Raw genomic sequence first — 25,704 nt, 5'->3', positions numbered from 1 at the left:
TATCAGTTTCCCTCTGAGAACTAAAGCCTCAAACCAAAAATATATGGAATTTTTATCTATTAGTATTTTATTTACCATGATAAAGACTTTTTGAATAAATGGATACTAATTTATTTTTCACTTGTTATTTATCTTAAACGCGCTAACTTGTGATTCTCATTTTCAACTTAATAAATCACAATGATTGACAGCTTGACTGAACAGGATGAGTCTTGACCATAGACAACAACACCAACAAACAAAAACAGAATATGTGAGTATATACTGTATATTCACAGATGCATGTGGACCCTGGTCTGGTCTCCTGGATTACGGATTATCTTACTGATCGACCACAGTATGTCAGGCTGAAGGACATCACGTCTGACACTGTGGTGTGCAGTACAGGAGCACCTCAGGGGACAGTACTGGCCCCCTCTCCTCTCCAGCGAAGACGAGTACAAGAGTCTGATACGTGACTTTGTGGACTGGAGTGAGAGGAACCACTTGCAGCTGAACACCTCAAAGACCAAGGAGCTGGTCTTGGACTTCGGGAGGTCCAGGACAAAGCCACGTCCAGTGTCCATCAGAGGCGACGAGGTGGAGATAGTTGACAACTATAAGTACCTCGGCATGTGGCTGGACAGTAAACTGGACTGGTCCTGTAACACAGACCATGTATATAAGAAAGTTCAGAGTAGACTGTACTTTCTGAGGAGGCTTCGATCTTTTAACATCTGCAAGAAGCTCCTCTGCATGTTCTACCAGTCTGTGGTGGCCAGTGTCCTGTTCTATGCTGTGGTGTGTTGGGGTGGGAATGTGTCCAAGAGGAGTGTCAACAGGTTGGACAGGTTGATCAGAGAGGCTGGTTCTGTGGTTGAAGCTGGACTCACTGGTGACAGTTGCTGAGAGGAGATCACTGGACAAACTACTGTCCATCATGGATGATGACAGTCATCCTCTGAACACTGTCATCAGTGAGCAGAGAAGCAGATGGAGCACGAATGCTCCTACCCAGGTGCAAAACAAATAGACTCAAGGACTCATTCATTCCTCGGGCTATTAAATTGTACAATTCTGAGTTCGGGGGCAGGAGTGGAGTGAAAGTATCATGATGTTCTGTTCTATGTTAGTCTTTGTATCCTTTGTCTTTGTTGTTTTTCTTTGATCTATGTTCTTTATCTTTATCTTTAGACTTAGATTGTATCATCTTGTTCTTTCTCTTTATGTTCTTGTTCTTATTTTATTTTGATTTTTTTTTTTTAATGAAAAATTGCTGTATTTTCTGTGGCTATTGGAAAAAAACAATTTCCAATCATCAATATCAATAAAGTTTTACCTTACCTTAACTTACCTTATATAATGTGGTTCATGGTTAGTTATACTTTAAATAACAAACGTCTTGAATTCTGGTTTTATCTTCTCAAGGGCGACTGTTTTAAAGTTTAAAGACTGTTTTCAGCTGATTTGCGTTTTATCTTTTTCCAGGAGTGTCCAAAGAATTGACTAGATATTGTTTTCCCATCCAACTGGTGACTTTGTTATCAACTAGTGATGATGAATTAACAACATTAAGATCAGCTACAACAACAGACACACCTTGAGTGTTTGGAGTGTGTGGTCTACATTCTTCTTATTCTTATCCTTCTCCATTTGTTTGTTTGTATTATTATTATTACTTTGTATTCTTATGTATAATCCTATTTTTCTTCATATTCTACTGCTATTATTATTAATAACTTGTGTTCTTTGTGTTATTCTTATTCCCTTTATTCTTATCCTTTTTCTAGGTAAGGTAAGGTAAGGTAAGGTAAGGTAAAACTTTATTGATCCCTCAGGAGGTTAGGGTTAGGGTTTTCCTTCGGGAAATAGTTTTTTTCCAATAGCCACAGAAAATACAGCAATTTTTCATAAAAAATCAATCAGAATAAAATAAGAACAAGAACATAAAGAGAAAGAACAAGATGACACAATCCAAGTCTAAAGACAAAGAACATAGATCAAAGAAAAACAACAAAGACAAAGGATACAAAGACTAACATAGAACAGAACATCCAGATACTTTCACTCCACTCCTGTCCCCGAACTCAGAATTGCACAATTTAATAGCACGAGGAATGAATGAGTCCTTGAGTCTATTAGTGTTGCATCATGGTAGGAGCATTCGTGCTCCATCTGCTTCTCTGCTCACTGATGACAGTGCTCAGAGGATGACTGTCATCATCCATGATGGACAGTAGTTTGTCCAGTGATCTCCTCTCAGCAACTGTCACCAGTGAGTCCAGCTTCATTCCAACCACAGAGCCAGCCCTCCTGATCAACCTGTCCAACCTGTTGACACTCCTCTTAGACACATTTCCACCCCAACACACCACAGCATAGAACAGGACACTGGCCACCACAGACTGGTAGAACATGCAGAGGAGCTTCTTGCAGATGTTAAATGATCGAAGCCTCCTCAGAAAGTACAGTCTACTCTGAACCTTCTTATATGCATGGTCTGTGTTGCAGGACCAGTCCAGTTCACTGTCCAGCTATACACTTACGAGGTCAGGGTCTTAGTCTTGTTTTTCTAGTATTCTTATTGTACACTTCACCTCCTTTGTCTTATTATCATAACTATTTTATTATTTTATTCTTCATGTTCATTTTCTTCGTCTTCTCCTACTTATGGCTATTGGTAAAAAACAATTTCCCAAAGGAGACCTCCTGAGGGATCAATAAAGTTTTACCTTACCTTACCTTACTTGATATTATTATTATTATTTTTTTTTTTTCATTATTATTATATTTTTTATTATTATTTTACTTCCTATCTGTATTTGTATTCCTATTCCTCTCTATCTCCTTTCCTTTTTCTATTTTTGTGGTTCCCTTCATTCTTAACCTTTTTTTTATTCTTGGTCGTTTTTTTAATATCATATTTATTATTATAGTTCTTATTTTTATTGTGGTTATTTCTATGACATTATTCATTATTATTCTACTTCTTCTTCCTTATTTATTATTATTATTATTATTATTTTCATCAATTTTATTGTTCCTATTTTTATCTGTATACTTCTTGTCGTTCTTATTATTCTCATTCTTATTATTATTCTTATTATTCTTGTGGTTCCTGTTGTTCAACCTCACACGGGTCAGATCAACAAGAGTGTGACGCGCTCGTGTGTGAAGCGTCTTCTGGTGTGACGCGCGCACGCCGCTCAGTCCACACTGGAGCGCGGCTGGAGCGGTCAGTCATGGGGACGCTGTTAGGAGCTCTTTCTGTCGGTAGCTGGGTGAGTAACAAACTACTGAACATCATTCTTCAACATCACATGAAGCTTCTCTATGTTGCGTTCACGTGTTCAGATACTTTTAAAAAATACTTGGAAAGATCCTATCATTCTATTTGAGTTGCGCGTCTCACAGTCACGTTTATTTTAAGAGTCGCTCAGACACATTATTTTTGATGCCATATGTTGGATTTATTCTCCATAAGAGCATATTTTTATGTGATGATATTGGTCCAAACTTGTTGACGCACAAACGTAAGCGAGCAGGATTTGATCATAACGCGCTCAGTCATCCGCGCGCACGTGATAAATTGGATTAACTCGCTCAATTCTCCAGTTCAAACACAACACAACCATCACTAGTGTCCTTGTGTGCAGCTCTGGCTTGTGTTTGTACGAAGGATAAGACAACCTTGTGTGTGTGTGTTTTGAGGATGAACTCCATAGAAGGTCAGATGGTAGATCCTGTTGAGGAAAAGTTGCTTCAAGATATAATAATATTGATAATATCATGCATCTCAGGCAGGAGTCTGTGTCCAGTTCAAGTGCTCATGTTATCCCACTGAACCTAAGTTTACCTGCTAAGCTTGTTGTTATCTGGCTGGCTGCTGTATTAACCTGGTGACGCTCTTAAGTGGCTCTCACGCCCCCGGAACTCCTCCCTGACTCCAGAAGTCTCTTCCAAGTCTGGGTCACATGAGAGACGCCGTTCCCCATCAGCCTCTCTGCTGGGAAGACTGAGCCAACTGTCACCCCGGGTAGCTGGGAAATTCAGAATTCAGTCTGAGGATATATGAAAATGTATATTGACACATCATTTCAATGATTATCTTCACTGACCAGCCCATTGTTTTGACTGTGTTTGTCTGTAAGTGAGTGAAAAAGAATAATAAACAAAATGGTTTAAACCAATTGGAAGAGACTCGTTATGACAAAAAAAAAATCATAGTAGAAAAACAACAAAAACAATAAAACGAAATATAATAATGATAATAATATGTTTCACTTATCTGCGTCTTTTTGGAGCCTCCAGGTCACTATAAACTACACTAATAAAAAACAACCTATTTAAATCCATACATTAAACAATAGATTTTAAGATTGATGTTCTGTAACATGACATCATTTTATTTTATTTTATTTTATTTTATTTTATTTTATTTTATTTTATTTTATTTTATAATATATATTATACACACACTGAGATATGATTTCATCACGCTTAAAGTCCATAAACAGATAATTACACAAATAAATGTGGAGTTCTTTGAAATAAATGCAGGTGCCAATATTCTTATGTTTATGTCAACGCATTTATATTGTATTTTTACTCCCTGCAAGCAGGTTGATAATTATTGTTATTGTATTATTACAATTATGGTTGTAACTCTTATTATTATTGCTGTTATTTTTGTTCTCCCGTTATTATTGTTTTATCATGCATCACAACCTAAGAAAGAAAGAAAGAAAGAAAGACAGAAAGAAAGAGGGAGGGAGGGAGGGAGGGAGGGAGGAAGGAAGGAAGGAAGGAAGGAAGGAAGGAAGGAAGGAAGGAAGGAAGGAAGGAAGGAAGGAAGGAAGGAAGGAAGGAAGGAAGGAGAGATGTTATTGTGGATGTAAAATGATCATATTGATTATTATTTTCTTGGTAAAAAATATGTTGAATTGTGTTCTTCTCAGCTTCCCTGCCTGTGCAGTGGTGCGACATGTTTGCTGTGCAGCTGCTGCCCCACGAGCAGGAACTCCACCGTGACCAGGATCATCTACGCCTTCACCTTGCTGCTCGGAACCATCATCGCCTGCGTCATGTTGTCCCCCGGCGTGGATCAGCAGCTCAGACGAGTACGACTCACCCATGATATGGAGAGTTCTTGGTCTAGTGCACGAATCTTCCTGACCAGGGGTCATTTTTGTTATAGATTTAAAAAACAAAATGTTACCTCAATACTTATTATAAAGTAATTATAGTATTATATTATTAAAAATAAAAATAACTTTTTCTGTCTTGCATTAAATATTATATTATATATATTATATTATTGTTTGACTATTACCTGTAGTAACTCCAGTTTATCAACAAGACGATTTTGTGGCTCTGACAGTGGCCCATAGAGGGCGCTAAAACGCAACCCTCCCGCCGATTTGGCTGTTATTTATTTTATAATCTTTTTTTATATTTTATTGTATTTATTATTTTTTAGTTTGAAAATAGTCTGATCGTTTTTTAGAATTGTTCACACTTCTAAACTATATTTGCGTTGATTCGCGTTCTGCTAATAATCTTCGTTATCATACGTCATATCCGGTCTCTCTGGAGGGTGTGGGGTCGCTTTGAGAATAGACCATCGGTAACATGACGTTTAAGTAACTCAGCCAATCACACATTTTTTGTGTGTTTTTGTGTGTGATAAAGATTAGATAATTATCTCTTATGTCCTGGTGAATAGGAAGGATTTTTTTTTTAAATAATTTTATAGTTTTAAAAACATAATTTGGTGTATTCTGATTGAACATTAGTATATTAAAAATCGTGACATCAAGTTGGATATTCCCAAATAACAATATTGTAGTTGACCACGAACACACCATTAATGTGTCCGTCTCTGCTGCAGATACCAGGCTTCTGTGAAGGCGGGTCTGGTGCATATATTCCAGGTCTGCAGGCGGATCTGGACTGTCAGATGCTCGTGGGCTACAAGGCCGTTTATCGAGTCTGCTTCGGCATGGGTGTGTGGTTCCTGATATTCTCCGTACTCATGGTGAACATCAAGAACAGCAAAGATCCTCGTGCCGCCATCCACAACGGGTAAACTCTTCAAAACCATTTAAAGAAAAACTGTCTTTTGCTGCAAGACCTGTTTTCTCAGGCCCCTCAACCTGCTCTCTCAAAGACCTACTTTGCAGACCTCTCCTCTCAAGTCCCTGGTGCAAAGCCAGAGCCCTCCAAAATTCAAAGACGTCCATTTCAGATGGAATTTAAACCAGTGCTGTGTCTCAAACCGCATACTTCTCTTAGTATACTAGAAGTTAGTATGCATCAGGATAGTGTACGTACTAACTAGTACGCAAATTCTCCACAGATAGTATGTCTCAAATCAAACACTGTCACTACGCACTAACAGGAAATGACAGCTTCTTCTTCGACTTCTATTTAACGATTTTTCAACCAGCTGTTTGAACGCTATCGCCACCTGCTGGAAGCACGTTTTGCAAGTTTGGAAAAATAAATTAAGAAATATATGAGAATCGAAATATTCGCGAGATATTTACGTTGGTTTCAGCACCAAAGACGTGTCATCCTTCTACTGCTGCTGAAAATACACCTGTAAGTATATGAATATATATGCATTTATATATGACGTAACTTCCGTTTAAAACGTCAACAAGATGGCGGCCGTTTAGGGTAGATAGTGTCCATCGAACCATACTCAGTTTTGTGGGCATTTTAGTACACCAATTTAGTGTGCATGGCTCACTACATTTCGCATACTAAGAATTGAGACGCACTTACGCACTAAAAATACTAACTTTGAGTACGCTAGTATGCGATTTGAGACACAGCAACATGTGTTTTACATTCTGAGTAAAAGACATTTCCAGACGTTTGTCTCTGTCAGTTATCTCGTACCATTTTTCCAACTGTGGCCAAACAATCGCTCGGAAAATTACGTAATTTCCGTACTGGTAGGTCGCTGTGTCTTGAGAGAGCAGTTATCTGTCTGGAGGGTCCTGAGAAGACAGGTCTGCAGCCAAACCCTGCAAAATACTGGATGTGAGACTAGGTCATGTTTAAACTATGATTAAAATCAACATTGTGTTTGTGTTTCACTGTCGCAACAAAAACAAAGGCTACGAAAATAGATTGTCGAACTGCTTAATTCTGGCCTTTAAAGAAGTGTACTTAACATCTTAACCAGTAATGCACGTATATTTGTTTGCCTAATTTAAAAGCCTGTGGCAAATGTTTGGTAAGCTAACAGAATACTTCCCTGTGTTGTTGTTTAAAAGTAGCCTTATTTAGCCTTTTTCTTTCTCGCCTGTTTTCAGATTTTGGTTTTTTAAATTTGCCGTGTTGGTTGCGCTCACAGTGGGAGCCTTCTACATCCCTGACAGTCCCTTCACCAACAGTAAGATTCGCCCACTCGTATGTCGACTTTGTTCCGGACATCGCAGTTGAGTGACGAAGCTTTTTGTTTGACAGCTTGGTTCATCGTGGGCTCGGGCGGAGCCTTCCTCTTCATCCTCATCCAACTGGTGCTGCTCATGGACTTCGCCTACTCCTGGAACGAGTCGTGGGTGGACAGGATGGAGAGCGGGAATTCTCACGCTTGGTACGCAGGTTGGTGCTGCATTTTTGGATTCATGATACATCCCTACATGTACTCTAGATTCAACACCTGAACAGTACACAAAGTGAACACACTATAAAAGCATCTCTTTTACTTTAAGGGACTTTAATCTGAAATAAACACAAACAGAAAAAGGGTTTTTCTCTGTTTTGCTACATTAGCATATATGGTGTCTAATGATATCAATATTAAGACAACTTGATACACATTACAGAACACTGTGTACACATGATTATTCTCATTTACTGTTACCTGTTTTCATGGCTTTACTGGGTCCCTATCATAGCGCAGTTGTTAGTGTGTTCTAAATTATTTTAGAATAATTTAAATAATTATAACAAAAGTAAAGTAGGATAAAATTAGTGTTGCAATATAATAAATTAATAATAAATATTAAAAACAATGGCAGAAATCTACAATCAAAAAGTCTACTAAGTCTTCCACAGGAGACCCCGGAGCGGAAATAAACATCAGGAGCTGTAAGGGAGTTTAAACATATATTGGTTTATATTCAAATAAAATCCCAAAACAAATAAAATAAAACCAGATAAAAATGGGAGCAAAGTCCAAAATGATCAACACCGGAGGAAAAACAACAACCAGCTCCTCTAATATGAATCCACAGGGAAACTAAGCTAACAAGTGCAAGGCAAACAAGAAAATCGGTAAAAAGGCAAAAGTAAATTAAACAGAAATTCAATCATTAAGACAACATGATCGAACAGCCTTTCAACTCTCTTTACAATGACGTACGGCACCAATTAGATAGAGAATTGTGTTGGAAAGTTATTTAGAAAGTGTTTATTACGCTAGAAAATTAATCTGTAAAGCGATTTGATTAAGATAGAGGGCTTGTGTGGAAGTGCTGTTTTTACACTTTTTAGCACGAGTCTCCTCCATAAACCATGAGGCTAGTCTACCACAGAAGCTACAACTGGGCACTGCAATTGAACCTAATAAATATATATAACACGGATCAAAGTTGTAGTTGAATCCTAATTATCTCAGTTACCAAATAATGTAGCGTTAAAAACATGTAAAACCTGCTTGTTTTTTTAAGTACTTTCATAAGACAAGTCCCCTCAATCTTAAATGATTTTAGATATTTAAGTTGCAATTTTAACATTTAAGGCACGCTGCTACGTTCTCCTCTCTGAACTATACAAAAAAGTGGCAGAAATTTTGTGTAACAATTATGAATGTCCACTGTCCCTTCCTATCTGCATCCTTGTGAATTCTCTATCCTGAATCTACTTCCTGTATATCCATATAGTATATATTCAAGTGTTCAACTTCTCATGTCCTTGGACCTGAGATGAGCCAGAAGGGGGCAGACATTTAAAGTTGAGCGAGGTACTGTTTTTTTTTCTCATCAACATTTCCTGTCTTCTTGTAGCTCTCCTGAGCGTCACGGTCCTCAACTACATCCTGTCCATCGCAGCGGTCGGACTGTTCTTCACCTACTACAGCAAGCCCGACACCTGCTCCGTCAACAAGTTCTTCATCACCATCAACATGCTGGTCTGCATTCTGGCCTCCATCATCTCTGTGTTACCTAAAGTCCAGGTAATGTCCCGCAGTCTTCTCTTCTATGATCTTAACAAAGGAAAATATCAGCTGGAACCCTCTGTTATCTCTTCAATCCGTTTATAGGAACATGTCTGGATGAGTTTTGACCATGTGTTAAAAAATACCTGATGGTTCCATCGACATCCAGAAAAGATTGACATCCTCTTCTTATCTTGTCCTCAGGACTATCAGCCTCACTCTGGTCTGCTGCAGTCCTCCATCATCACTCTCTACACCATGTATCTCACCTGGTCTGCCATGAGCAATGTCCCAGGTGACCACCTTTGACTGAACTATTTGGACAAGATATTTGAAAACAATACACTTGAATACAATACATGTATGCAATCAAAATGTTTTTATTTACTTATATTAACTTTTATCTAAACATTCACATCCCCTTTAAGAATAACCTGTTTATAGTAATGAGCTATCCCAACCTGTGTTTGAGGATTTACTGTTTCCTCCCCAGACAAGGAATGTAACCCAGATCTCTTCAGCATCTTCGCCATTCCTACGGAGGCCCCGATAGAGATCGCCAATCAAACAGCTGTGCTGATCGTTGGCACGGAGGAACCCGACCTGACTTCCCCGTACCTTCAGTGGTGGGACGCACAAAGTGTTGTGGGACTCACCATATATGTCTTGTGCATCATCTACTCCAGGTACATTCCATTTAAGGCTGTAGCAATACACTAATCTCAGGATACGATATATTACACTCACAATACCATTCGATACGATATATTCCACTCATGATACGATATATTCCACTCATTATACGATATATCCCACTCCTGATACGATATATTCCACTCATTATACGATATATCCCACTCACTAAACGATATATTCCAATCATGATATATTTAGGTTCCCACATTGTTCAATACGATATATTCTACTCATGATGGACGCTATCTATGGACGATAGCTCTCGGAACAGTTGTATGTGTATGAAAGAGAAAAAATACATTTGCATAATGCACAGTCCAGTGTTAGCTTGTAAGTAATAGATTACATTTCTGAAAGTTCTACAGTAAATAAATAAAGAAATACTGAGAAAATAAAATACATAATGATAACATACAATCATAATAATGATTTCTTTATTTTGGTTGAATTAAAATAATAAAAATCCAATATATGGCCAAATATAGTAAGTAAGTAAGTAAGTAATATTTATTTATATAGCGCTTTTCGAGACCAGGGTCACAAAGCGCTTAAACAATCAAAAAATACTCAAAAAAGTACATACTTTAAAGATCAAGATAATACTGAGAACAACACAGGAGTTCGAGAAATTCAAGGAAAAGCCTGAACAAATAGAAACGTCTTAAGATGTTTCTTAAAAGAGTCAGTAGACTCCATCAAGCGCAAAGAGAGAGGAAGATCGTTCCAAAGCTTAGGAACAACAGCCTGGAAGGATTTCTCTCCTCTGGTCAGTGATGTAAGGAGGAGCCTGACCATGAATAGCTCTGAAAGTAAGAACCAGAATTTTAAAGTTGATCCTGAAAGAAACTGGAAGCCAGTGAAGAGTTTTAAGGACCGGAGAAATGTGAGTTCTTCTACTTGAGCGGCTCGGGATTCTCGCTGCAGAGTTCTGAATCAACTGCAGACGAGACAGCTCCTTTCTTGTTAAGACATGAAAACAAACTGTTACAATAGTCCAGACGAGAAGAAACAAACGCATGGATTACAAGATCCAGATCATGTTCCGACAACATTTTCCTAAGTTTAGAGATTTTTCTCAGTTGAAGGAAACAGTTTCTGGTCAGTTTTCTGCAATGTCGAACAAGAGACATGTCTTTATCAAATACAACACCCAGGTTTCTCAGGCTCAGTTTGACAGACTGACCTAAGTCACCCAAGTACTGACTCAACCCTGGAATCTTATCATCAGGAGCAATCACCAGTGTTTCAGTTTTGTCCACATTTAGCTGTAGAGTGTTTTCACTCAGCCATTGTTTGATTTCTAGCAAACAATTGACTAAGCTGTTCAGCCTCTGGGGCTCAGTTGGATCAAAAGAGCAGTAGAGCTGGATGTCGTCAGGAAAAATGTGATAAGAAACATCTGGAAATCTCTGAATGATTTTACCGAGGGGAATCAAGTACAGCAAAAACAATAAAGGACCCAGAACAGAACCTTGAGGGACTCCACACAACAGATCTGCCGATTCAGACCTCATTTGATTGGCAGATACACTAAAACTGCGCCCAGAAAGGTAACATGAGAACCATTCTAACACAGACCCAGACAGTCCCACTTCATCCCTCAGTCTTCTCAGCAGGATCTGGTGATCAACTGTGTCAAAGGCTGAGGACAGATCCAAGAGAACCAGAACAGTGAATTTACCAGAGTCAGCCGACATCATGATGTCACTGGACACTTTCAATAAAGCTGTCTCCGTAGAGTGATGTTTACGGAAGCCAGACTGAAACTTCTCATGGATGTCGCTCTGATCCAGGAACAAAGACAGCTGCTCAGACACCACCTTCTCCAAGATCTTGGACAAGAAAGGGAGCTTAGAAATAGGCCTGAAATTACTGAGGTCAGTTGGGTCTAAGCCTGGTTTTTTGAGCAGAGGCTCCACAATGGCATGTTTAAATGCATTGGGAAAAACCCCTGTGGAAAGGGAGAGGTTCACCATATTGGTAACCCAGGGGCCAATTACATCAAATACTTTGAGAAAAAGCCTACATGGAAGGACGTCATCTGAGCAAGAGGAGGGTTTCATCTTGTTCACTAGTGCCGAAATATCACCCAAAGATACAGCAGTGAAGGAGGACCAAGAGGAGGAGAGGGGCTCAGAGACAGTAGGGGTTCCAAACAAAGGGGGAGAGATTTTCTCTTGGATCAATTTAATTTTGTCAATGAAAAATCTCAACAATGCATTGCTGTCAGCTTCACAGAAGACAGGCGTGATTTGAGGAGCAGGAGACACGAGAGAATTAATCGTGTCAAACAAAACTTTGGGGTTTTTCCTATTTGCTGCTACCAGTTTTCTGATGTAATCAGATCTAGCAGTTTCTACCATCTCATTGTAAGAAGTCATCAGATCCCTGAGGTGAAGTCTATGCACCTCAAGTTTAGTGGACTTCCAGAGACGCTCAGTCTTTCGACAAAGTCTCTTCAGCAGGATCTGATATTTTAAAATATCAGCTTTAAAAGCTACACTACCCTTACTACCCGGAATCTTGTGGGATTTCACTTCGCCTTTGCTGCCGAGGACATGTCTGCTGCTCCCTGGCGGGCAGAAGTTTAATTGCAACACAAATGATGTACAAATATTGTAGATATTGCCCTCATCACCTTTAAGATTGAATGGTCATGTTATTTAATATGGAAACAGCTACTGAGGTTAATGGGTGTGGTTAAGAAAATGGCTGACTAGCTATGCAACAGTTTAAGATGGCGGAGATTGACATGTAGCGGCTAAAATGATGATGGTTTCTCTCTCTTCCACCTCAGCATCCGCTCGTCCAGCATCAGCCAGGTCAACAAACTGACCATGGCCTCCAAAGACTCCATCATCCTGGCAGAGGGAGGAAGTAGCTGTGAGTCTTCAGAGGAATTCAATGTACCCAGACGAGTACACGACAACGAGCAGGACATGGTCCAGTACAGCTACTCCTTCTTCCACTTCATGCTCTTCCTGGCGTCGCTCTACATCATGATGACGCTCACCAACTGGTACAGGTACTCTGGACAACTTACTTTCTTTAGTATCAGATTTGTGTTTTTTTTTTTTACAAGGGATGTTTATCTGCAAGAATCTGACGATATTATACGTATCATGATACAGAGGCAATGATACGAATACGATATATTGCAATATCATAAGAACAGGGATATATTTCTAGTATTGTCCAAGTACTTGCCTCATCAATTTAACATAAGCTTGAAAAGCTGCTGGAATCCATTTTATCCTCTCGTACTCTCGTACTTGGATTTCATTAGGCCTGTGGATGATTTAATGACTGCCGCAAGTTTGATTGCAACAAAATAATGAACAAACTTATTTTATTTTTATTGAAATTTAATTTTATATACTAAACCAAATAAATGTGATTTTTTTTAAAGCAATTTGAAAGTTTAAAAAAAAAGACAGTACTGTTTAAGATCAACACAGTATTGTGGAAAAATATATTGCAATATTTTAGTGCATCATTATTTTCTCACAATCCTATTTTTTAAATCAATAAAACACCTCTAGCCCTCGAAAAATGCATCTTAAGCAGTTGTTTGTGATAATTTGTTATGCAAAGAATAGGCTTATTTTAGAAACTCCATATTGAATGTATTTACCGATGTAATATTACCTACCTATACAGTGACATTGAATGTACATATTTGATACGTTATATTAATGTTTATAGAGTTTGGTATTTTAAACACGGAATGAACTTACTGTAGATTTGATCATTTAAGATTTATTTCTACTTGGTAATCGTGTATATTTTAGACGTTTTTACTTTACCCACCATCTTTTAACAGTGAGGAACTATGACTAAAAGACAAGAGACTGGATTTGTTTCACATAAACATCTACGATGTTCTCTGCTCCTCCACAGTCCTAACGCAGACTACACCATCACCAGCAAGTGGCCGGCTGTGTGGGTGAAGATGAGCTCCAGCTGGGTGTGTTTGGCTCTTTACATCTGGACCCTGATCGCTCCCATGTTCCTCACCAGCCGAGACTTCAGCTGAACCTTCCTTTTCTTGGAACGTCAGGCCATTTTCTGTGATGTTGACGCGCTGCTGCATGCATGACATTTTTTAAAGGCAACGAATGAAGAACCTGTACCTCAGGGTTAAACACACAAAAGTTTGTTCAGAGATGACTTTTTTTTTTAATTTCAATCCTGCTTTTTAACCAAACATTTGAGTTATCAAACGAGTAGTTATGAACCCGGAAAGTTATCCCACCATGGACTTCTTCCTCCCCCTCTGTCGAACCTCGTCCAGCTTCTTCATCACCGCCGAAGACTTCTTGGAAGAAGCAGCGTAGCTTTCCAGCAGCTTCTTGAACAGCGTCTCCGTGTTGGGATGCGTGCTGAGGAACGCCTTCTCCAGGACATACAAGTCGACCCCCTTGTCCTCGGGCAGAGCGGAGATGTAACTCAAGCCAAAGTCGATGAGGATCAAGTCCGAGTCTCCCCCGTCCTCCCGCCGGCGCCTCAGCAACATGTTGGACGTGGTCAGGTCGCCGTGGATCACGTCCTCGTCGTGCATCTTGGCGAGAACGCAGCCCACCCGCCGTGCCACGTCCTCCAGGTCCGACCGGGGATGGGTGTCGGGGTTCTGAGAGGAGGCGATGTGGTCTCTGACGGTGGTCGAGTCCAGGATCTCCTCCAGGAAGATGCTATGCGTGTTATAGTCCACAAAGTAGACCACAGGTGCCAATATACCTGCAGGGAGGGGAAAAGGGATTCTTAAAGAGGGGTTCCCAGTGTCAGAATTCAATAGACCCCCGTCACTCCGGGGTCAAGAACCGTCACATCGAACATTAGAATTTGTAAAACTTGGAAAATCAATCCATTGCTTTGACCCTGTTCGGTTTTTCCTTTCTTTCTTTTTTTTTTTTAAAATGAAAGCCGTTTGTGGTGCTGCAGTTCCTTTTTTTATTTTCATTAAAAGAAAACTTTTTTGAAAAAGTGTAAAACACCAACTGTGACTTAAAACATAATTAAATGCTGTAATGCAGAATTTTGTATACATCGCTGTTTTAAAAGGCATCGTGAATAAACCTTTCATGGGACAATATAGACTCCAATGGTGAATTTGACGAACAATATAAAGAAATTAGTTTTAAATAGTTTTATCCATTCATGAGCTGTATTGATGACTGAAGTATCTCAATGATGATTAAAAATATAATAATCTTTATTAACATTTAAATGATTTCTTTCTTTGAAACGAAGAGTCACACAAATGATTTCATCAGACAAATATCTGAAGTCAAATGTATAAACACCTGACATCTGTATTATATTAATTGTGTGAATGTTGACCTAAACTTTGTTCTAGTCTTATCCGATTTTAACCATTAAAAGATAAATCTTTTATCAATTTTGCTCGTTCCCGAAATGCGGGCTATGTTCTTTATCTCTTCTACTCCTTCTTCTATTCCTCTTTTCTACCCTCCCCCCCATTCACTCGAGTGGGAAAACTCTTCAACTCCCACTTCTACTACTACTACTACTTCTACTAAGTCTTCTACTACAGATTATTCTACTGCTACTACTTATTATTATTCTAATACTTATTTTACTTCCACTTTCCAATTCTACTGATACTACTAATTCTACTAATAACTCCAATAGTACTTATGCTGCTTCTACTCCCACTACTACTTCTTTTACTTCTACTGATTCTGGTACTTCTACTTCTTCTACTCCAACTTCTCCTCCCATTTCTACTACCAATTATTCTACTACTACTTATTATTCTATTACTTCAACTATTTCTACTACCTCTACTAATAACTTTACTACTTCTTTTACTTCTACTACTAATTATGCCACTTCCACTACTTCTTATTCTACTTTTTTCTTCTTACTTTTCTTCTTTTTTCTTCTTCTCAACCTTTTTTCAGTTTATTTCAAGGTTTTCACGTCAGTCTTTCTTTTTCATTCCATCATTTCAATTGTTTCCACACATTTTTACTTTGAATGCTAATAAAACACTTTCAAACATTTCAGTGTACATTCGAATTCTTCTTGTATTTTATGTTGCGCAATTGTGTGGATAAAACAAAACAAACAATTTCACTGACACTAGCATACGAAAGCTAAACATTTAGTAAAAGCATAAGTTAACGGACAATTATATTATTAATTATATATTATTCACTTACGACCTGTTTAGGTTTTAATGCGCAAGTTTTGTTTGATAAAGTTTAGATCGATGTCTCGTGGATTGATTGCTTTTGCGTGGTGTCCCGCACATGCGCAGACGTCCAGATCGTGTCCTGTCACACACCAACTGTGTCTAACAACAACATGATGGTACTGGACCTCCTCGTTGACCCACCTGCTTTCCGACACCTCAGGATGGACCGAACCTCCTGCGTCGTGCGTCGCTGCGTCAGTTTCTCGTCCAGGAACGGGTGTCGGTACCGCTTGGGGAACCTGTGCTTCACGATGGTTGGTCTCCCGCAGAAGGTGGTTCTGTAGACCCGGGCTTCTGCTCCTTGTTTCAGCAGCTGAGCCCCGAGCAACACCTGGAGCTCCTCCATGACGCTTCCTCTTAACCCGGAAGTACTTTGAGAAACACGATCGGGTTTGGCGCATGTGCGGTAGCGTCCGTAGATGATGACGTCACTACTGCAACTGTACACGGACAAAATACATGAATCAATTGAATTTTTTAATTTAAACTCACACAATAATTCAACTTTATTAAACTGTATATATAATGAAAGCCATTTAGTAACCGTTATACCTGCTTTTGATTCTTTTTTTTAGTTAAATGCATATCAGAATTATTATTTATTATTATTATTTTTTTATTTACTGTATATTATACTAAATATCCCTTTATAATGTTGTGTGATTTATTTTTTTATCTGTCCATTGCTTAATGAAATAACTAATGTATTAAAAATTACAAATTAACATGAATGTTTTCTTTTACGTTAATGGTTTTATTCTGCAATGTCTTAATCATGTCACAAATCTTAAGACGTTTTTATTTGTTCAGGCTTTTCCTTGATTTTCTGGAACTCCTGTTGTGTTATCAGTTTTATCTTGATCTTAAAAGTATACACTTTATTGAATATTGTTTTGATTGTTTAAGCGCTTTGTGACCCTGGTCTGGAAAAGCGCTATATAAATAAAAATTACTTACTTACAAATACTTTAACAACAAGGGCTATACAAAATATTTTTGTTATAAAGAAAAAAATATTGTTTATTTGTAAATAAATATATGAACAAATAACATGTGTACATTGTGTTTAATATTGTGGGCACAGAAAATTGGTGTGCTTGACGAACTGCAATATATAACAATAATTCAATTAGTTTTTATATTTTATTTGCATGTGTGTGTGTTTGAGATAGATTAGCACAATGGTGGCTTCAGAAGTATTTAAAGTTTGAAAGAACTTAAATCATACTGTTTAATTCATCTTTTGCAGATGACATCTTGGTTTATTTTAACCGTACTTAATAATAAACAATACTTTCTTGAGCATGTAGTAATTTTTTTTAAATAACACGATTATTTATCAATGTGTAAAGTTCTTTAACAGCTCTTTATTATTATTAACAGTTCTTGGGTCATTTTAGTAAAGTTTCCAGCAGTCAGTGGTATGAGATGTGTAAGTTATTACACATGTCCATAATGTAAGATATAATGTGACGATTACAATAAAAGAGTTTTTCTTTCAGATTAAAGAGGAAATTAAGTGTTTATTTTACATTACTTTTAATACTTTTCTCTACACGATTCTCCAGTTATCACTGTCCATGGCGGACTTATGTTGTGTTAAAGTAGCTCATATCTCTGTGTACATTGTTGCTGTGACCAATGTCTTGCTTTAAAAAACAAGCCCCATTAAGACCGAGACGGATTCCCATGTTTTGGCGGTGGTTTCACTTTTCAATAAGGTGAGAGAGAGTTTATATTGTTCCAAACGGCTAGTACAAACGGGAGTCAGGGCACAGTCTGTTTGGACTAACATCGTTAAACACCATGGTGTCCCGCTTCATAAAAAGATCCACATACATGTCCCTGTTGTTGGTGCAGCTGAAGTGAAGGCGATGAGCTTCCACTGCCCCGGTTTGCCCTGTGTTTGCAAAAACATAACCTTTGCCGACACCTCTTACCCCACTACGACACCGCGAGTCAATCTGGAAGCCATTTGCTCGGTGTCTACAATGACAGTTGAGGCTTGATAGCCCCCGACATCTGCCCGGTGTTTATTTACCCGCCATAGTTAGAACATTAAGCAAACTCCAGCCGGGTAACCGGAGTGTCACAGCCCAGCAGGGTTGGTGGCAGCTATTCCATAATTAAGAGAAGAATGTTATTTACGGCGTGTTGTTAAAGCAAGGATCGGCCAGTTGTGTAGGAAGGTGTTGTACTTTATGAATACAATCGTTCATTAATAATACAATGAACATGTTATAAAACAGAACTAATAACAACAGAAACAAAAATAATGAAAACAATGATTCAAGTTCCATCTTTGGATAATCATTTCAACAAAATCAGGCTTGAAATAGAAATGACTTTCATTACCTTGTATAAGATGGAAAATATAATATGATAACATACTTCAAAAGTAAACTAAACAAAGAAATGTGTAAAAGTACATTTACTCCCTCCCCATCTATATTCATGTATTTTCTTTCGTCAGTATAATGATGTTATTCTAGTGACGTCTTAATGAATATAAATGCTACCATTTTAAAGAGTTTTTCTTATGCTTTTGTACTTTTTTTTACTTTGAGTGAAGCAGATCATTTATGAAATTCCAAATATAATAAGGCAGGCGAGCGCCTGATCAAATGAATAACCACCGTGAGAACAGAATGTTTCATATACAGATAATATGTATATATTTAGCTAAAAAATATTGCTTTCCCAAAAAATGTAATGTTTCATGAGTGTATTGAAATCTCAACCTTAATAACCTGAACATTTGGAGGAAGTAAAAAATCATTTTCGGACCCAAGATTCCTCCTAAGTCTTTAAATAAAGCGCAATATAGATAATATATGTACTTTTGACAATATTAATCTAACCATAGATTCAAAGTTTGTATCACACTAACACATATCTATGTCAGGGATGGTCAATTCTATTTATTAGATTCTGTGACTGTTATATGGGCCGTCATTCCAATAGACGGAAGTGACAAAAAATAATTTAATATGAAGGGGAGAGGGATTAAAAAAAATAAAATCCTATTCTAAAACAAGCATCAGATTTAATTTGGATGTATATTATTTCAGATATTTCCAAATGAATTTAAAATAAATAAAACATTTAATAGTTCATGCATTTTCCATTAAGAAAAATAAACAAAAAGCAAAAGTGTTATTATGTCAAAAAATACACGTTATAATATTTCCTTTTATACATTTATTTAAACAATGTATTTTGCTTGCTTTATCTTATTTAGTTTGTTTATCCTGCACTGTTACCACAAAAATCATGTTGTGTCAACCACACTTGCAATACAAGTTTCTGATTCTAAGGAAAATAGGAGAAAAGTGGTATTTAAACGAAGATATTGAAGTTATATGTATTTAATAGTATTATTTTGGCTTCATAGTTGGAGTTAGAGGGGCCGCATGTGGTCCCCGGGCCCAGGTCAAAAGTAAATGTTGTGTATCATGATCCTAACTAAGTTATTAGAATAATCCAAGTGATTCTATAGAAGGAACAAGAGAAGAAACATGTTTGTAATGAAGTGCTATATTTGATACCTGGACATCCCTAGGATTGGTCACTCCTCACCCGAGCAGACGCCCTGACCCCTATAAGAGTCCACGGAGCCTCCGCCCCTCCCTCACTTATTGTGGGGACTAAGGAATAACGGACTCTTCTCCTCCAGACCCTGAACCCTCGAGACCACCTGTGCGCGCTTGAATGAATCATGGACCACTGACTTGTATTGACTCCAGAATGGCGTTCACCCTGCTGAGACCCATGTCCTCGCATGTCTTCTCCTCCTACCCGGCCGCTCTCACCCTGGTGTCCGACGACGACGAGGACGACATTCGCAGCGATGGAAGTTCGGATCCCGGCTACGGTCCGGGGGAGTCCGGCGGCGGGGGAGTCGTGCGTCACCGGAACGCCGCCAACGCCCGGGAGAGACACCGGACCCAGAACGTCAACACCGCCTTCACCACCCTCAGGACGCTCATCCCCACGGAGCCCGTGGACAGGAAGCTGTCCAAGATCGAGACGCTTCGACTGGCCTCCAGCTACATCTCGCACCTGGCCAACGTGCTGCTGGCGGGCGAGGCTCGGGACCAGAGGCAGCCCTGCCTGGGGTCCGTGTACAAGGACGTCAAGTCTGGGGGGAGCAGCAGGAAACTCCGCACCATCTGCACCTTCTGCCTCAGCAACCAGAGAAAAGAGGTAAATATTCTATATATATTCTCTCATCTATCTATCTATCTATCTATCTATCTATCTATCTATCTATCTATCTATCTATCTATCTATCTATCTATCTATCTATCTATCTATCTATCTATCTATCTATCTATCTATCTATCTATCTATCTATCTATCTATCTATCTATCTATCTATCTATCTATCTATCTATCTATCTATCTATCTATCTATCTATCTATCTATCTATCTATCTATCTATCTATCTATCTATCTATCTATCTATCTATCTTCAAACCATCCATCCATCCATCCATCCATCCATCCATCCATCCTTCAAACCATCCATCCATCCATCCATCCATCCATCCATCCATCCATCCATCCATCCATCCATCCATCCATCCATCCATCCATCCTTCAAACCATCCATCCATCCATCCATCCATCCATCCATCCATCCATCCATCCATCCATCCATCCATCCATCCATCCATCCATCCATCCATCCATCCATCCTTCAAACCATCCATCCATCCTTCAAACCATCCATCCATCCATCCATCCATCCATCCATCCATCCATCCATCCATCCATCCATCCATCCATCCATCCATCCATCCATCCATCCTTCAAACCATCCATCCATCCATCCATCCATCCATCCATCCATCCATCCATCCATCCATCCATCCATCCATCCATCCATCCATCCATCCATCATCCATCCATCCATCCATCCATCCATCCATCCATCCATCCATCCATCCATCCATCCATCCATCCATCCATCCATCCATCCATCTATCCATCTATCTATCTATCCATGCAAGTAAACTGAAAAATAAATACATTTAAATTGTCTTTTTTTTGCAGTTAAAAGACGGACGAGACTGTGTCAAGATGCATGGAGGCACTGGAAGATGAAAAACTATGGGATGGAAATAAAGACATTTTCCAGATTGAGTCGAGGCCCTTTGCACACACAGCTGCTGCCGTGCTTGGTCTAAAAACACACTGTTCCAACTGCTTTTGACCAGATGGTGCGAGATTAATAAGTTGTTTTTGAGTCATGACATGATGTCTAAGTTTGCACTGAATGTTGAATAATACTGTATTTTTTTTATTGTGTGACTCATGTCAGGGAAGATCCAGCCGTTGGTGCTGCTTTTTACAGCAGATGAGAAGTTTTTATAAACACTTATAAAAGAAACACCAGCATGTCATGACAGTGGGGCTGATAATGGGACAGTCGCCTTATACTGAGACGCAAATGTTGTGCACTTGTGAGTTGCCTACTCAAAAATAACTTACATTTATAGTATATTTTTGACCCAATTAAATTTGGTTTTGTATCAGACTGTCCAATGTTTGTTTGTCTGAAGAAATTAAATTTTCCGGATGAAACAAATGTATTGCTATAATATCAGGTTAAATAAAAATGAACAAAGGAGCTGCTGGAAGAACATCTGGACGCTCGGTGTGAAGTTTCTACTTGAATGTTGGGACGGTAGAAGGAAACTGGATGGACAGTTGAAAACCATCCACAGCTCACTTTGAGTCTTGCTGTGTTGCTGTAGCTTTAACGATTGAACAGAACCAACTAAATGAGTAAAGTGTATTTATTATTTCTTAATGCTTGTGTATCAACTGAGTCAGACACTGACTCAAATGACACAAACATCAAACAACATCAAACATGAACACACATACACGATCCTTGCTCTTTTTGTAAAGCATTTGTCATTTGAATTTTTGAAATAAATATATATTTTAACAATTCCTCTTTATTCTCTTTTCCAACAATTGGTAATAACTTCATAATATTCTTTTCAACTTCTGAGTTCAGTCCAATATGTTTCCAAGAATTCCATTTGTTTCAATTTGACTGAAATTCCAGGAGATTTCAAATAAACATTAAAAGATGTAAACTAAATTCGAGTGAGAATAACAATACTTAATCATCTTCCTATAAGACGTAACAATACTCTGTCCACTATATATTGTAAATGTTAATAATAGAGATAACTAGCTAATAATGTGTCTACAAAGCAAGAGCACTGTTCATCACTCTGACGCCTGAGGGAGAGAAGCTTTCTTCAGTCTGGTGGGTCTACAGCCCCTCCCTTCAATAAGAGTGATGGAAGGGTTGATGGGTAGGTTGGGTGGAGACTTTCATTTTACTAGTGGCTCTTCTTCTGCATCTAGAGCCGGAGAGCTTTGCGTTTGGAACTCATTGTCAATGAAGATTTTCATGGTAAAAAAAAGGTTGATTTTTACCTTTTTTTGAGACTTCAGAAAACAAAATTTTACACATTTGGGCAACATTTATTTGTGTTCACATGGTCATCAGACGGATATTTACTTTAGTTTTCCAACATTACTTCCCACTTTCAGAGACGTGAAATTCTGGCCTTTTTTTACGAGTTTTTAAAAAGATCCGATCACATTTATTGCTACAAATTGTTTATGAGCTCTAATAACAGTGTTTCCGAGACAAAAAGTGTCAAAAATATAATAAAAACATATAAATGAAAGATATATTTCAAGTTTGGAACCAAATTTCTAGAGTGTCAAAGGAACAGGGGACATAACATGACTTGTTTTTACACTTAAATAAGATGTACTGTTAACGTTGAGGTGATCGAAGGGTTAAATTACACTTTATGGCTCTCAGAAGTATCCAAGTCTCCTCTGGACGCAGGGAAATGTCCACAGTGAACAGGAAGGAAATGAGCAGAGTGCTTAACCTCTTTTCAACCCTCCCATTGGGGCCTGGGGTCCTTGGACACTGAATGGAATTGGGAAATAAGAAGCACACTGTAAGACTCCAAGTTTGGACGAGGGAGAGAGAGAGGGGGGGGGGTGTCCATCTTGGGACAGAATAAATTTGTCATCTTCAGCTTCACCTGGTACACATTAGCAAAGATACCCGTGTGCAGGGGGACACGGTTAAATAGCTCATCTCCATCACGCCAGAGGACTCCTTTTAGTGTGTGTGTGTGCGTTTGTGTGTGTGCTACAAACAATCATAAGTTTTCTCGTGGGATGTTGACATGAATAATGGTTCATGGTTCTTACAGCTTGTTTTCCTGTCGTTTGTGCAGCAGGAGGCAACGCTACAGTCGAACATCTATCGATCACGTCGAAACACAGACGTGTGTCATTACACTCTCAAGTTTAAAAAAGAAACTAGGCCTTCACTTAGTGCATTTACAACCACAGTGTTTATCGTCTACTCTGTGGCACACTGGAAAGTAAAGTAAGTAAATTAAAAAGAAAAAGAAAATCAGGGAAAAGCCTTCACAAATAAAAATGTCTTAAGATGTTTCTTAAAGGAGTCATTAGATCATCAAACACAGAGGGAGAGGAAGATCGTTCCAAAGCTTAGGAGCAACAGCCTGGAAGGATTTCTCTCCTCTGGTCCGGAAGCATGTTCAGGAACCATCAGTAGATTCTGATCCACAGACCCAAGAGCCCGAGCTGGGGTATAAGGCTGGATCACATCACTGATGTAAGGAGGAGTCTGACCATGAATAGATCTGAAAGTAAGAACCAGAATTTTAAAAATTGATCCTGAAAGAAACTGGCAGCCAGTGAAGAGTTTTAAGGATCGCAGAAATGTGAGTTCTTCTACTAGAGCAGGTCAGAATTCTCACTGAGTTTTGTATTAACTGCAGGCGACACAGCTCCTTCTTGTTTAGACACCAAAATAAACTGTTACAATAGTTTAAACGAGAAGACACAAACACATGGATTATAAGATCCAGATCATGTTGTGAAAGGTAACAAATTAATTATATGATGAACATGTTGAGGAGAGAATGCTCAATGCTTGCAGTTCTACTCTATAAACTTCACTTTTAATGGTATTAAAACAACATACGACAAGGTAAGGAGGTCTCACAACCTCTATTAGCTAGTGAGTCAACTCATGTGTCAGCTCAGTTTTGCAAGTAAAGAACAGAGCAAATGTATATATTGTAGTGGTAGACATATCACAGTGAAATAATGGATCTTGTCCTGGTCGACTTGAAGCCCCCCAGGGTTTCCATGCCTTTTGTGCCTCATCAGGGCTAATGGCTACAATGTGGTTTCATCCTGGTTTTGAGTTCTGTGCGTCGTTGGTTCAAATCTTAATTTAGTTTACGTACGAATGACTCAACAAGGATAAAATCAGATAAGGATTGAAAGATTAGAAAATATCTGGTGTATAAACCAATAATACATCTACAGTAGCTTAAAGACGTGAGCGGAAGTGAGTTTATGTCGTGTTTGGGTGTCAACATGTTATTCCTAACAACAGACAATCTTCGAACTAGCGTTTGTCTCACAAGCGGCGAACGGGAGGAAGCAGTGGAAGGATATGGGACATTAGCACAGACAATTAAGGTTGACAAAGCACAGATCTGCTCGCTTTCTTCTACCCTCCTGAGGTATCCACGTCGGGTTAAATGGGTGATTCATTGCTGACAGAATAAAGAGCATAAGTTTGTTTATTTATATCTTATCAATCTTGTCAATGGACAAGCATCGTTTGAACCACACACACAATCAACGTCACTGGTAAAAAACAGCTCTAAATATGTTTGCCCATAATTCTCGCTTTTATAGTTTTTGCTACTTCTTCTTATTTATTTATTCATTTATTTTTGTTTCTCTTGTCTCTGTGTTGTCCTTTACAACATCCCTCACATTGCTCAAGTCTCTTATTTCTCAGTGTAGTTTGACCCTAGTATGGTTTTGTTTTTCTAGTGTCATCACCGTAAAAACAATCAAGTGTTGTCTAACACTAGCAATACATTTATTTTACATTCTGATTCTGACAATGTATGAAATATACCTTTAACTATCACCAGGTGTGTGCTTCTGGGAGACATTTGTCACAGTACCACCAGTACTTGAGGCTCGTCCTACTAAGACCTGATTGATTTGCACTGGTGGTCAAGCACCTCCCATAGTGTCCTTCCGCCACATTCAATGGTGTCTTCCTGCAGCAGCTGCGAACTCCTTGATGATTTCCCACCGAGTCTGACCTCTAGCTCAGACATTCTTCAGTCTGATAGTGGAACTACCCACGAGGCCCTTAGAGACTTTTGTATTATATTGTATATCATTTTAATCATAGTTCTTTCATGATTTATATTTCAATGAAGTGTGTGTAAGATAAAATGCAAGCTAAAGAAAAATGAAATCCTGCAAGATCCTGGCCATGACTGAGGACGAGAGGATAGTATACAACCGGCTGTTTTTAAAGCTGATGTTTTTGGCGTATTTTAGCTTTCAGTTTTATTAGTTCAATCAAAAAAGAGTCGAACAATCAAATGATGACACATATATTTAGTGTTCCCTAAAATCATTCCGATAATTATGCAAGTGTATGGAAATATATCGTATTGTGAGCTGAACACAATAACTTCAATTGTGCATGTTTCCTTTTATCTCCAGCTG

At 38.6% G+C, this 25,704-nt stretch overlaps 3 protein-coding genes across 3 annotated transcripts; 2 read left to right on the top strand and 1 right to left on the bottom strand.

Annotated features, from left to right (window-relative positions):
* Window positions 1–3,220: 3,220 nt before the first annotated feature.
* Window positions 3,221–13,888, top strand: serinc3 (serine incorporator 3). The gene is made up of 10 exons (XM_087800783.1): window positions 3,221–3,260; window positions 4,938–5,099; window positions 5,870–6,063; window positions 7,305–7,384; window positions 7,459–7,596; window positions 9,003–9,172; window positions 9,359–9,449; window positions 9,648–9,840; window positions 12,648–12,875; window positions 13,751–13,888. The coding sequence occupies exons 1-10, from the start codon at window positions 3,222–3,224 to the stop codon at window positions 13,884–13,886; spliced, it is 1,431 nt and encodes a 476-aa protein (XP_087656909.1). The 5' UTR covers window position 3,221; the 3' UTR covers window positions 13,887–13,888.
* A 27-nt stretch (window positions 13,889–13,915) lies between these two features.
* tp53rk (TP53 regulating kinase) lies at window positions 13,916–16,475 on the bottom strand. The gene is made up of 2 exons (XM_087800784.1): window positions 16,212–16,475; window positions 13,916–14,587 (listed from the first exon to the last, which is right to left on the bottom strand). The coding sequence occupies exons 1-2, from the start codon at window positions 16,414–16,416 to the stop codon at window positions 14,097–14,099; spliced, it is 696 nt and encodes a 231-aa protein (XP_087656910.1). The 5' UTR covers window positions 16,417–16,475; the 3' UTR covers window positions 13,916–14,096.
* Window positions 16,476–19,743: 3,268 nt separating this feature from the next.
* On the top strand, window positions 19,744–21,609 carry LOC148070573 (transcription factor 15-like). The gene is made up of 2 exons (XM_087800785.1): window positions 19,744–20,276; window positions 21,130–21,609. The coding sequence occupies exons 1-2, from the start codon at window positions 19,782–19,784 to the stop codon at window positions 21,178–21,180; spliced, it is 546 nt and encodes a 181-aa protein (XP_087656911.1). The 5' UTR covers window positions 19,744–19,781; the 3' UTR covers window positions 21,181–21,609.
* The last annotated feature ends 4,095 nt before the right edge of the window (window positions 21,610–25,704 follow it).

The sequence above is a fragment of the Callionymus lyra genome, chromosome 10 (genome assembly GCF_982586985.1).
Source record: "Callionymus lyra chromosome 10, fCalLyr1.hap1.1, whole genome shotgun sequence".
In the NCBI taxonomy this organism is placed as follows: Eukaryota; Metazoa; Chordata; class Actinopteri; order Syngnathiformes; family Callionymidae; genus Callionymus; species Callionymus lyra.
Note: the sequence above shows the minus strand (reverse complement) of the source record. Positions and strands in the feature narration are given on the sequence as shown.

What these genes read in the sequence shown, in the direction of transcription:
- tp53rk (XM_087800784.1), bottom strand. Translation starts at nt 16,416, where the DNA reads ATGGAGGAGCTCCAGGTGTTGCTCGGGGCTCAGCTGCTGAAACAAGGA. An exon ending in CCTGAGGTGTCGGAAAGCAG is followed by an intron (nt 14,588 to 16,211) that starts GTGGGTCAACGA and finishes CCCTCCCTGCAG; the next exon opens with GTATATTGGCACCTGTGGTC.
- serinc3 (XM_087800783.1), top strand. Translation starts at nt 3,222, where the DNA reads ATGGGGACGCTGTTAGGAGCTCTTTCTGTCGGTAGCTGG. An exon ending in CTGTGTTACCTAAAGTCCAG is followed by an intron (nt 9,173 to 9,358) that starts GTAATGTCCCGC and finishes TCTTGTCCTCAG; the next exon opens with GACTATCAGCCTCACTCTGG. An exon ending in ACGCTCACCAACTGGTACAG is followed by an intron (nt 12,876 to 13,750) that starts GTACTCTGGACA and finishes GCTCCTCCACAG; the next exon opens with TCCTAACGCAGACTACACCA.
- LOC148070573 (XM_087800785.1), top strand. Translation starts at nt 19,782, where the DNA reads ATGAATCATGGACCACTGACTTGTATTGACTCCAGAATGGCGTTCACC. An exon ending in TCAGCAACCAGAGAAAAGAG is followed by an intron (nt 20,277 to 21,129) that starts GTAAATATTCTA and finishes TTTTTTTTGCAG; the next exon opens with TTAAAAGACGGACGAGACTG.